This window comes from Gasterosteus aculeatus, chromosome 9 (assembly GCF_964276395.1).
Source record: "Gasterosteus aculeatus chromosome 9, fGasAcu3.hap1.1, whole genome shotgun sequence".
NCBI lineage: Eukaryota > Metazoa > Chordata > Actinopteri > Perciformes > Gasterosteidae > Gasterosteus > Gasterosteus aculeatus.
Window position 1 is genome coordinate 6,849,431 of NC_135696.1, and position 11,178 is coordinate 6,860,608.

An 11,178-nucleotide genomic window follows, 5' to 3' on the forward strand; every position below is an offset into this window, starting at 1 on the left:
TGTGTAATATGTCAAATTGAATGCAATGTTTAGTGCCCCCCCCCCCCATCCCCCACATCCCTCATGTGTTTATCCCGTCCTAACCCCAGTCTGGATGTTATAGGGTTACTTAATCGTGTTGCTGATCCACTTGGAAGGAGTCGCAGTCATCTGGTGTCATGCATCCTCAAACTGGGAGCTTGATCTTTGAACTGAGTCAATGTCCGTAAGAAATCAGCTTAGGGGTAAACTGTCACATGCGCCTGAGAGACGGATAAGGATCTCTTAACGCTGAATGATGTAAACTGCCTGCAGAGCAAAAAGAGAGCGACAAAACTGATGATTAGACCCCTTCAGTATTCAAAGTGACTATATGCATGTACAACAGGTCTCACCTGCAGGACTTCTCAACGGGTAACACAAGGGGTTTGCAGCAAGTAAACTGTTTAGAGCACTGACTCTGACAGCAACAAGAGAAGCCGTCTATCTGGCCACACCGGTCTGACTGGTGAAACAGAGAGAAAACCACGCTGACAAATTGTAACACAATGATTTGTTTCAAAAATCTTGCGTGTTGGACATTATAAACTGGAACGTGATACATAAAAATGTTTGCTCTCCCAGCGTAACTCAATGCGGATCCATATTAATGCCATCGTACAAGCAGAATAAATTGTGGATACATTTGTCAGATTAGGGTGCTGCTGTCCGATTATCTAGAAGTAATAAAAGGATGGTGTATTAAAGGCTTAGCGAGTCTTTTAATCTTCACCCCTTAATCTCCAGCCCTCACTGAATGTGGGGCCCTCTGAGTTTTACAGATGAAATAGAATGTTACCTCAATGAGGGTGCCCAAAAAGTGTCACTTTATACAATAAAATGTTTTCCCAGAGCAAAGGTGCAATAACCTTCTTTGTAATTATGGGTGCAAACAAGGTGAAAATGAGAAGTAAATTAAACTGCTAATACTGAGCTAAAGTGTGTGCGTGTGACAGAGAGATGCTACAGCCTTCAGGTGGTTTTAATATCCCAAGATTTCTGCATGTCAATATCCTGCTTATAATCGGTCATTTGGAGTTGTGTAGCAGTGTGAGTGTTTGGATGCCAACTAGCAAAAGAGAGCTGCACGTCATATAAAACTTATAATATATATATATATATATATATATATATATATATATATATATATATATATATATATACAATAATATAAAACTATAATGAGGCCTTAGTAAGGAACCCTGTGTCACAGTCGCTTTTTACCATGTAAACATTTAATACAAATAAGGAGAAGAAACTGATTTTGCATTACTGGGTTTGGTGTGTGTTTTTTTTTAACTTTACCAAAATAGATTTGTGCGGACGATCATTCTGTTCACCCGTCTGAGCCTACAGGGCAGCACACAGTCACGTTAACGCACTCACCTCCACTAATTTAATTAACTTTACCCTATTAGTTAGTAGGTCGATCCGCCCATAAGGGAGTATCAGAGTAAGATTGAAGCTAACAATTATTCACCTTTTATTTGACAGAAGAACTCACACTCGTCTCCCAATCTTTCATCAGGAGTAAAAATAAATGTGTTTAAATAAAATAGATGCATTTAGGAATCAGTGAAACAGAGGTGTTTGGATGTCATTTTTGGCCAAATCTGTCATTCACTGAAACAAAAGACAACAGTAAGCATGAGCATGAATTTGGATTATTTGATATTGGACATGATCACAACCTCATCTGAAGTTTGTGTAACAAAGTAAAGACAAATATAACATTGTGATCATAACTGCTGATAAATCATTCTAACTTGGCACAAATCCAAAGTGAAGGCTGTCCGTTTCTTTGTTTCTTTAGTCTCAATAAGAAGCATCGGTTACTACGGCAGACATCTGAAATGGCTCTACAGGCCATTGGATGTTGCTGGATTTGTGACACATTCCGATTTTGATATCATTCCAGAAATCAATACAATGTTCCCGACACCCAAATTGGGGTAGAATAGGTTTCAGAGATCAAAAACGAGGAGCTGAAGACGTTCAACTAAAGACAATAAATGACAGCGACCAGAAGGGATGAAAATCGCTTGACAAATGTCTCGGATCCTGTGACTTGCCTCAGGCATCACTCTCCCTCGGGATCGGCTGATTGTGGGACGGGCTGTTGACGCTATGGGAGTTGGGGAAAAAATAAGGTATTTTTGGGATGACAGCAATCAGAGGGCTGGATAGAGGGCTGGACAGGGTGCCCTCGCCTCCGAAAGGTATGGAAATGATGACGTCGTCTTGGTCCCAAACGTGGAAGGCATTCGGATGAGAGTGGTTGAGCACAGGCTGCATGTGCAGCGGACTGACTTTCTCCACCTCTCCATCTTTTTTCAGGTCGTCCTCGTATGGGCCCAGTAAACAGTCTGTGTTCACGGATAGAAGACATGCATTTGCATTGTCATGTTACAAACACTAGTTCAGCATTTATTTATCACCAAGAGAAATTACTTGGAAAATAATTTGTTGCTATTTCAGCCTTTTCCATTTCTCACAGAAATAACACAGTTATAACATAGATTTATGCACAAGAAACTTAATCAAACTTATTCCATAATGGTGGCATACAAATATGTTTGTATGAGGCAGTTTCTAACAGACTGAAGTACCTGTAATGTCCAGCATGAGGTCTTTGATGAGGTGTCCAACGATAGCGTAAGCCACAGCAACTACAACCAGAGCGGCCACGAGGAGGTAGAGGATGGATTTGGGGAGCTGGATGACGTCCCTAGCGGGAGGCTTGTACTCCTTGTACAGAGGCTCTAGATTATGAACCAAGAACTGGAATGAACGTCCACCTTCGTTTGTGATATTAAAGTTGTCCATATTCCCAGATTAGGAGCCTCCACAGTTATTTTACCAATTAAAAGCAAAAACGTTCCCAATTTGATTCATCCACATTCATCCACAAAGGCGTAGCTCCCTAGAATGAAGAGAGACACAGTCTAAATCCACTAGCTGAAGGTAAAGTAAATGCGTTGATATTCTATTTCTAATTAACTTTAATATAAAGCAAATGGAAGATTGAAAAAACTTGACCAATTTGAAAACAGACCAGTGAATAAATTCACCCACCTGTCGCGACCAAGTTAACACGTCTGGACCTTTGCAGCGCCGTTTCACATCCTGTAACAAGTTTCATGTTTAGCATCATGTTGCAATCATCACTCCATCCTCCACCACACATGAAGACATGCAGAGCAGCCTTTGTGCAGTGTGCTTTGCCCTCTGTGCCGAAATAATCCAGACTGGGCGGTGACACAGAGATAAGAGAGAGAGAGAGGGAGAGAGAGATAGAGAGGGGGAGGGGGGGAAGGGATTACACGTCCAATTGCAGCAACCATCAATCAACCCCCCTCATCCACTCCCCATCCCTCCCCTGTAACATTACATGACTTAATCCCCAGCGAGTTTTGCGTTCCCCTTCATAATAATCTCTCTCTCTCTCTCTCTCTCTCTCTCTCTCTCTCTCTCTCGTTCTCACTCACAAAAAATACCTAAATCTTGGCCAATAAATTCTAAACTGTTTTGACGTCAATGATAAATAAATAAATAAAAACAATTAAAATCCCGCAGACTTCCTGACTGGAGTGGTTAAAATTAGATTTGTTTTAACACAATAACATAATCTCTTTGGTTTTCTGCCAATATCCTAATGTATTGGTTGCAACGTTGTTTGAATATGATATAATATAATATATATAGTATATAATATAGTGGAAAGTAACCTGCCAGTTTTCAGGTAAACTTTGAGTATTTCCATGTTCTGTTTTGCACCTACCAAATATAATCTTACTATATTTTTTTATTAAAATTACACTCCTGAGCATACTAAGGGGCTGCATAATAAAAAGCAACTCTCAAGTATCTTCATTCATTTCACAGTATTGTGAAAATCAGAGTATTTTTATTGGGAGTTGTTGCTATTTTACTGCTTCCAGCACTGCTAACCAGGTGAGAACATGTTATTATTTTAACCATATACGGTACCTTTATAAATATAGCGTGTCTATTCTACGTTTTTAAGCGAGTGGGTTGTAGTATTTTGGCTTGTTAAGCAACACAATTGAAAACAGCATTTTCAATTGTGTGTAGCTTTTTTAGCTTTTAGCATTTAGCTAACTAGCTAGCGTGCTCGTAGCTAATGCTAAGATGAACTTTACACTCAGCAAGATACTGTCTTAATAACTCAGGTTATGTGAGTAGAGGGATTATAAAGCCGCACACATATACACTATAACTAAACAATTCTAATAATTATGTGGTGTTGTAAATGTTGAGCTTAAGGAGACTTTACAGCTAGGATGGCTAACGTTCATTTAGTTAAAACCAGTGAGCTAAGTTAGAAAGTTGAGAATGGAGGCATTTAATTATATTATGCTGCTATAAGACTGCTAACGTTAGCCTACATCTCTGCTGTTCACTGGCAATATTCGTGCATTTGAACAGGTTTGTGTTATTTCAAACCGGTTTTAGCTGTCAACCATAAATGGATTTTTTCTTCGATGACCTCGCGTTGCCCTCCAGCTCTCAGTCCACATCCGACATGCAACACGAAGAGCCACATGGCTTCACAGCAGAGACCCACCTGTCCCCAGATATGGTATTTCTTTACAAGCACTGCACAGAATGAACTTGCAAAACACAAAATACTACTGTTGAAAAAATGATGATAGATTGGGGCAGCATAATGTATAACGTGTATTGTGTTTTTTTTGTCGTTGACCATTAATGGTATTATAATCCGGATTGTCTTTTGGGATCCCGTAAACGATACCTGAACCCTTCAGGTTTACTGCCAGCCACCTGGGAAGGATGATGCAATAGTTTTTAATCTGTCGTTGACCTTGATACAGCCAGAAGATCCTAAGTCATGGAGCGGGAAGTCCTCTCTCACGAGCGCGACCGAGGGTCAAGAGCAGCATACCAGGTACAGCTTTACCCACACGGTCCAATCCATTTACTGAAGGGACAATTCATACAGGAGGTGCTTTTACTTGAGCAGCTCGGTTTACTTGCCCCTGGGCGGACAGTAAATAATCCAGTTAGGTTTAAAGTCAAGTTCCAACTACACACATGTCAATATGTCTTGTAGCTCAAGTATAGCTGAGATCAGCAGAAGAGTTCAGGAACTGGTTGAAAAGATGAATGACAGCCGCACCACCAACCAGCAAGTTTTGGACAGCTTCCAGGAGAAGTTAGTGGAGAAGGTACAAAACTAATGTCCTGCTGTACACACCAAAGACTATGTACATAACTTCCATGTTTGGCCCGAATAAACTGCACGCTTTTATTACGGAGTGACACCTCTTCTCCGTTCTTAACTGTGTTTCTGGCGCCACCAGAAACGTTGGGACTGATTTGTTCTTTCACCTCACATATTATCCCCAAGGTGACAGAGACGTGTCAGAAGATGAAGGAGCACATGTACACGATCTATGACGAGACCAGTAAAGAGATGGAGGTGATGCTGCAGGAGTTATGCGAGGTGCTGGAGAGCTGCACTAAGCTCAACAGTGAGCTCGAGGAGGCCAGCCAGGCGCTGGAGAGTCTCAGAGGAGCGCTGGCCATTACGCAGGCATCAGAACCCTGATGAACTAGTTGTGATTTTTGTTTTGATTTTTAATTAGTTAATGTGTTCGTTAGGTCAATGAGTTGTGTCTTCAGACTAGTTTATTTTCTCCCAATGCAGGAGTTATTTAGATTTCTCCCATTTCCTCTTTCTTCTTCCTCAAGAACACACGCATAATTGTGTCTTTGTGGTTGGGAGAGCAGTTCAGTTCAGTTCACAGCTCATGATTGTTGTAGTTGTTGATTGTTATAGAATAAAAGAGCAAAAGCTGAAAATATGTTTATATTTTATGTACAATTCCAGTATTTGTTAATTCAATTAAAAAAAACAAATAAGGCCCATTACTGAAATGAGTCAGCACAAAGGGACAAGGTTCTTACAACATACATAATGTTAGTATGTATCATCATTTCAAAGCCATTTATTTACATATTATCCAATTGTGACAACAACAAAAAATAAACAGTCATAATGCCACACCGTGTACATGCACCATGCGTAGGCGGTGTCTGAAGTTCATTTCAGACTTCCTAACTGTATAAATGTCATCACTGTTGGACCCAATGCAGAGCTATGTTGACCCTACATATTCACCAAAGATGCCAAAGCTCCCGTCACAATAACATAAAAATGTATTGATTTGTATGTTGTATGTCCATTGGGGTAAGCTCATAATGTGAGGTACATTACTTCATGTTTCTACACGTATGACTTTACCAAATTCGAAGCAGATATCAGAGCAAGTCCAAATCAGCCTTTACTTTTCAACAGTGAAAGACTGCAGTCCAGTGATGGCTCTGCCCAGGATCAAGGCATGAATGTCATGAGTTCCTATAAACAACAATGGACAAAAAAAAACATTAAACATAATTTCGTTTCACTTTTTTTTTAACAGTAATTTTGCTAAATTCTAACAGAATAACAACAACAAAGTTCAGCAACATGTCTCTTAATCAACGTGTAGTAATTATGCACTGCTGCCCCCTAGTGGTAGATTTACATAAATGCTATTTAAGTTTGAAATGATCTTTTCTTGCATTAGTGACCCACGTGCTTACCTTCGTATGTGTTGACGGCCTCTAGGTTCATGACGTGCCGGATTATGTGGTACTCATCTGAGATGCCATTTCCACCCAGCATGTCTCTGGCTTGTCTGGCAATATCCAAAGCCTTACCACAGCTGTTCCTCTTGAGCATGGAGATCATGTCAGGCGCTGCTCTGTTAGGACGAGAACAAACCCATTTAACGGGAAATGTTTTTATTAGTAAAGAGGGACCGATATTTAAAGCAAGACAGAGAAGACTCACTTTTTATCATCAATAAGTCTTCCCAAGGCCAGACATGACTGAAGCCCAAGCGTGATCTCTGTCAGCATGTCAGCCATTTTCTTCTGCATCAGCTGGTTCCTGGCCAGTGGCACCCCGAACTGCATTCTGATAGGAGGGGAGAAAATAAAATAAAAAGAAGAAAACCATCAATCAATCTCCATAGAGTTCAGCTCACAGCGTCCCGTACCTGTCCAGAGTGTACTGCCTGGCAGCGTGGAAGCAGAACTCAGCAGCTCCCAGAGCTCCCCATGCGATGCCATACCGAGCGTTGTTCAGACAGCCAAAGGGACCCTGGTTGGAAAAGGTCAACAAAAGAGAGGTTACATTTTTGGGTGAAATCTATTTCAGTTTTGCTGGAGCTGAGCTGAACGACGAGTGCACCAACGCACAGCTAGACCAGAGACGTTGGGCAGTAGGTTCTCCTCGGGAACTTCCACTTCATCCATCAGGATCATGCCAGTGGCGGACGCCCTCAGCGAGAACTTGCCCTCAATCTTGGGGGTGGCGAAACCCTTCATTCCACGCTCCAAGATGAAACCCCGCACTTTGCCATCTTCACACTTGGCCCACACCACTGCAATGTCTGCCACAGGAGAATTTGTGATCCTGAGAGAGGAAGGAGGACGAGCAACATGAAACACATTCAGCGAATGATTACACAGTGAAGTGTTTCACTTTAAGGGCTCGCCGTTTGCAACAGTCTTAATCGTTATTTTCAACTTAGGTGATGAACTGCATTGGTTAATACATTCCGGAAGCTCTGCAGTATAAATTATCACCAGTCTCCAAAAACTATACCCCCAAACCATTTTAAATCCCGGGCAGCAGGCAGTAAACACACGGGTGTACATTCTAAATTATTGCTGGGTCCAAAACTACAGAAGACACTTTTGAAATGTTCTGCGCTGCAGCAGCAGAGTAAAGTTTGACTTTTAAATTGGAAGGACTACAATTAATTAATGCCATAATTAATTAAAATATTTTAATTCTATTAAAAAGTTTTCCTCGGAATGTAGGATTGATCCAAACAAACACGTAAGGCATTAAATACCTTCTAAAAACACAAATATTTTTCCAGCAGCGGCCTCCATATCATCATGTTCGTCTCGTTCGAGACAAGAGAAATCAACGCATCTTGCTCGTTCTGCCTACCAGGTCTTGGATCCGCTGATGGAGAAGGTACCACTGGACGGGTTGTATTTGGCCCTGGTCTCCATACTGCTGGGATCACTGCCGTGGTTGGGCTCCGTCAGGCCGAAGCAGCCCAGGATCTCTCCTCGAGCTGTGAGACGAATGGCAACATGAAGGACAATCTAGAGACTGACCTTTGGCTTTATTTATATACGATGTCATGTGCAAATACAGACACGTCACATGGACACGTCCTCCTCACCAAGCCGGGGCAGGTACTTCTCCTTCTGGGCCTCGGTGCCATAAGCATTGATTGGATGCATGACGAGTGAGGACTGCACACTCATGACGGACCGATACCCGCTGTCCACTCTCTCGACCTCTCTGGCGATCAGGCCGTACGCCACATAACTAGTGCCTGCACAGCCGTACCCTGCAGGGGGGATGAAACACCGTCAGGTAGTCCTCACCGCAACAAATAGAAAACATGTAAAAGGCGTATCTAGAAACCCGGTAGAACAAAAGATACTTGAGCATGTATATTCTGTCGGACCATATTGATAATGTTGCATTCTTTCTGTTTACCTTTAATAGTCGGGCCTAAGACGCCCAAATCTCCCATCTCTGAGACAATCTCACGGTGGAATTCTGTGGCAGGGTGCATGTTGGGAAAATTAAAAACTGACAATGAAATATCTGTAAGTACATTTAAAAAAGCCCAAAACTGACTACAAAGAGCTCTAAAAAGGAAGTTTATGTTATACAAGCTTGATCTATGATACTCCAATATGGACATTTTCAAACTTTATAAACATTCTATATGAGCCCTTCTTGTCTTTCCTGCCGTTATTATTTTTTTGTTAATGCAGCACCTGCAGTAAACTGGGACGACACAGTTCCATAGGCAGATTCCAGACAGACAGGCCATGGCTGTGTGCTTTGCTTACGTTCGTGTCTGTTGGCCATTAGGACGCGGGGCATGAGTTTTTCCTGGCAGTAGTCGCGGAAGGAGTCCCGGATCATGATCTCCTCCTCCGTCAGCTGACCCTCCAGATTTAGGGCGTCTCGCCAGTTGAACGGCACCTTGGCTGAGGGTCAAAACATGTACAGAGACGCATGCTGTGGTTTTGTCACGGTGACATGAGACCGAAGAGCATGCAAAAGGAATATGAACACTACTTTTGACTTATTACAAATTCACTTACGGGCCTTCGCAGGCTTTTTGCTTTCGGCGACATCTAAAAAGGAAGAAGAATGTTGACAAATTCAAACGACTTATACCTTGTTTCACCTCATGGAAGTTTTTTTTTCCTTTTTATCCAAATACAGTACATGAGGATTTATTTCTTAAATTTGAAAGAATTGCTGAAGACATTTAAGTGTACCTTTGACAGCCGCAGCAGCTGTGCCCTGGGCTCTGCAGGCAGTGACGGCAGCACATTTCTGGCTGTTGGCGAGCAGACGGGTTACAGAACCTCTGAGAGACATCTGGGAAAAGAAGATGAAAAATATTGTTAGAGTTGGATGATTTAAACTTAAATCGCTTTAAGACCGTTGAAACTGTCCCAGAGAGAAAGTAACATCCAAATGAAGCACATTCACTGTTAATATTACATTGTTATGCAACACAGCTGTAGGCTAAATTGACCAGATGTTAACTACAGTTCTGTTGGCCCCATAAACATGGTTTCGAGCATAACGTTTCATTATAATGACTCCTGCAGGACTTTGGTCATCGTTTAGACACTTTTTAGGCAAAACTATTTGAAATGTGTTTTGTAATGTTAAGACTGAGAGTCAGAACAAACAAGCGATACGTCCCTTTCTTTGTGAGCCACGTTGAAACTAAATCCTAAACCGAATGGTCCGTCCAACAACGAGGATGAAGACGTGGTGACGTTTTCCTGCGGAAAGCCTCGGTCTACGGTACCTTTTTCCTTCCTTTATCGGCTGATCTGCAGATCTGAAGCGGTCAGGCGCGGCTGGAGAAAGTCGCTTAAGTAATATTCCGCGCTTGCTACGTCACAGGCATACGTAACGTCAAACGTGGGAGCTCCCTCCCACCATGACAGGTGAGGCGGAGAACACTGGAGGCAATGCGCGAGCTACGGTTGTACAACGCATGAACGTTACGCAAGCTACGCAAGTTACGCAAGTAACGCATTCTGCTCTGGACCGTCTGCTCGAGTGAATGAGTGATCTTATCGAAGTAACTCGGGGAGCTCTTCGGTTGGGGGCGGCCTCCAGTATCGACCACGGCCAAAGACTTAAATTACAAGAGGTGACAGATAATTAAAGAAGACTCTCAGGGTCTTTCCACACTTAAAATGGCGATCTGGGCCGCCGGGGGGCCGGGGTGAGGGGTGAGGGGTGGGTGTTGACCCGCGGCCTCGCAGCTCATTGGCTCCCAAAATAAGAAGCCCTCGATGCCTTCTGCCCCCCAACTTTTATAAGTGACACTGCTATTGAAAGGGGGCCAGCTGACAAAATACCGACAGTATTATATCAGTATTTATATTATTGTAAGTAATGTAGGAAAGAAGACGGACAAAAACGAAAAGACAAATGCCCATTAAAGACCAAATGTTTTGAAATGGTTTAGTATGACCATGAGCTTTCATTTTAATAACAAAAGACAGGACCTTTTGCAATGTAACAATCTAGTGTTACGGGGGTACAAATTAATCAGATGTCACCATTGATTTTCCCTGGAAACATGTTACCGGGATGCTTTGTAACATGGATGCAAGACATTAAGACTTAGTGATACTTTAGATGCCAAACATGCTCTCACAGCCTTCTTGAGAAACCTTTAAATTATTACCGACATGTCTGACACCTTTGTGGCCAGAGGTGTGGCAGAGCAATCCGTCACGGTTCACCATTCAGCCAAGTTATTTAAAATGTGCATGTTATAGCCTCTCCTTACTTTGCCGTTTAGTTTATCTGCTAGGAAAAGTTCTTAATTACATTTATAGAAAATAAAATGTATCAATAAAGCATTAGAAAACCTCCAATAATCAAAGGACCTTTATTGTCAATGTTAATTAAGTAGGTGTACACACAAGCAGCTTAATGAAAAGCACCACAAAACAATAGAGTGTTTTTTTAAAAATACTTTCAGTACT

At 42.0% G+C, this 11,178-nt stretch overlaps 3 protein-coding genes across 3 annotated transcripts; 1 reads left to right on the plus strand and 2 right to left on the minus strand.

The window, feature by feature from the left end:
* Positions 1-1,488: 1,488 nt before the first annotated feature.
* On the minus strand, positions 1,489-3,271 carry LOC144383294 (uncharacterized). Its single transcript, XM_078080337.1, has 3 exons — positions 3,094-3,271; positions 2,628-2,780; positions 1,489-2,384 (listed from the first exon to the last, which is right to left on the minus strand). Exons 1-3 carry the CDS (start codon positions 3,203-3,205, stop codon positions 2,092-2,094), a joined length of 558 nt encoding a protein of 185 aa, XP_077936463.1. The 5' UTR covers positions 3,206-3,271; the 3' UTR covers positions 1,489-2,091.
* Positions 3,272-3,705: 434 nt separating this feature from the next.
* Positions 3,706-5,925, plus strand: syce2 (synaptonemal complex central element protein 2). Its single transcript, XM_040185934.2, has 5 exons — positions 3,706-3,972; positions 4,495-4,621; positions 4,875-4,948; positions 5,114-5,228; positions 5,411-5,925. Exons 2-5 carry the CDS (start codon positions 4,508-4,510, stop codon positions 5,609-5,611), a joined length of 504 nt encoding a protein of 167 aa, XP_040041868.2. The 5' UTR covers positions 3,706-3,972; positions 4,495-4,507; the 3' UTR covers positions 5,612-5,925.
* Positions 5,926-5,985: 60 nt separating this feature from the next.
* LOC120824791 (glutaryl-CoA dehydrogenase, mitochondrial) lies at positions 5,986-10,403 on the minus strand. The gene is made up of 12 exons (XM_040185865.2): positions 9,981-10,403; positions 9,436-9,538; positions 9,256-9,288; positions 8,998-9,138; positions 8,636-8,698; positions 8,313-8,483; positions 8,072-8,201; positions 7,309-7,525; positions 7,107-7,210; positions 6,899-7,024; positions 6,649-6,809; positions 5,986-6,421 (listed from the first exon to the last, which is right to left on the minus strand). The coding sequence occupies exons 2-12, from the start codon at positions 9,536-9,538 to the stop codon at positions 6,348-6,350; spliced, it is 1,323 nt and encodes a 440-aa protein (XP_040041799.1). The 5' UTR covers positions 9,981-10,403; the 3' UTR covers positions 5,986-6,347.
* Positions 10,404-11,178: the final 775 nt, after the last annotated feature.

Excerpts from the sequence above, each read along its gene's own strand:
- LOC144383294 (XM_078080337.1), bottom strand. The coding sequence starts at position 3,205 with ATGTGTGGTGGAGGATGGAGTGATGATTGCAACATGATGCTAAACATG. Across the intron at positions 2,781-3,093 it reads TGTTAACTTGGTCGCGACAG|AGCCTCTGTACAAGGAGTAC; the intron begins GTGGGTGAATTT and ends TTCATAATCTAG. Across the intron at positions 2,385-2,627 it reads CCTCATGCTGGACATTACAG|ACTGTTTACTGGGCCCATAC; the intron begins GTACTTCAGTCT and ends CCGTGAACACAG.
- syce2 (XM_040185934.2), top strand. The coding sequence starts at position 4,508 with ATGGATTTTTTCTTCGATGACCTCGCGTTGCCCTCCAGCTCTCAGTCC. Across the intron at positions 4,622-4,874 it reads CCCACCTGTCCCCAGATATG|CCAGAAGATCCTAAGTCATG; the intron begins GTATTTCTTTAC and ends ACCTTGATACAG. Across the intron at positions 4,949-5,113 it reads GGTCAAGAGCAGCATACCAG|CTCAAGTATAGCTGAGATCA; the intron begins GTACAGCTTTAC and ends TATGTCTTGTAG.
- LOC120824791 (XM_040185865.2), bottom strand. The coding sequence starts at position 9,538 with ATGTCTCTCAGAGGTTCTGTAACCCGTCTGCTCGCCAACAGCCAGAAA. Across the intron at positions 9,139-9,255 it reads CAAAAAGCCTGCGAAGGCCC|CCAAGGTGCCGTTCAACTGG; the intron begins GTAAGTGAATTT and ends TTTGACCCTCAG. Across the intron at positions 7,526-8,071 it reads ATCAGCGGATCCAAGACCTG|GATCACAAATTCTCCTGTGG; the intron begins GTAGGCAGAACG and ends TTCCTCTCTCAG.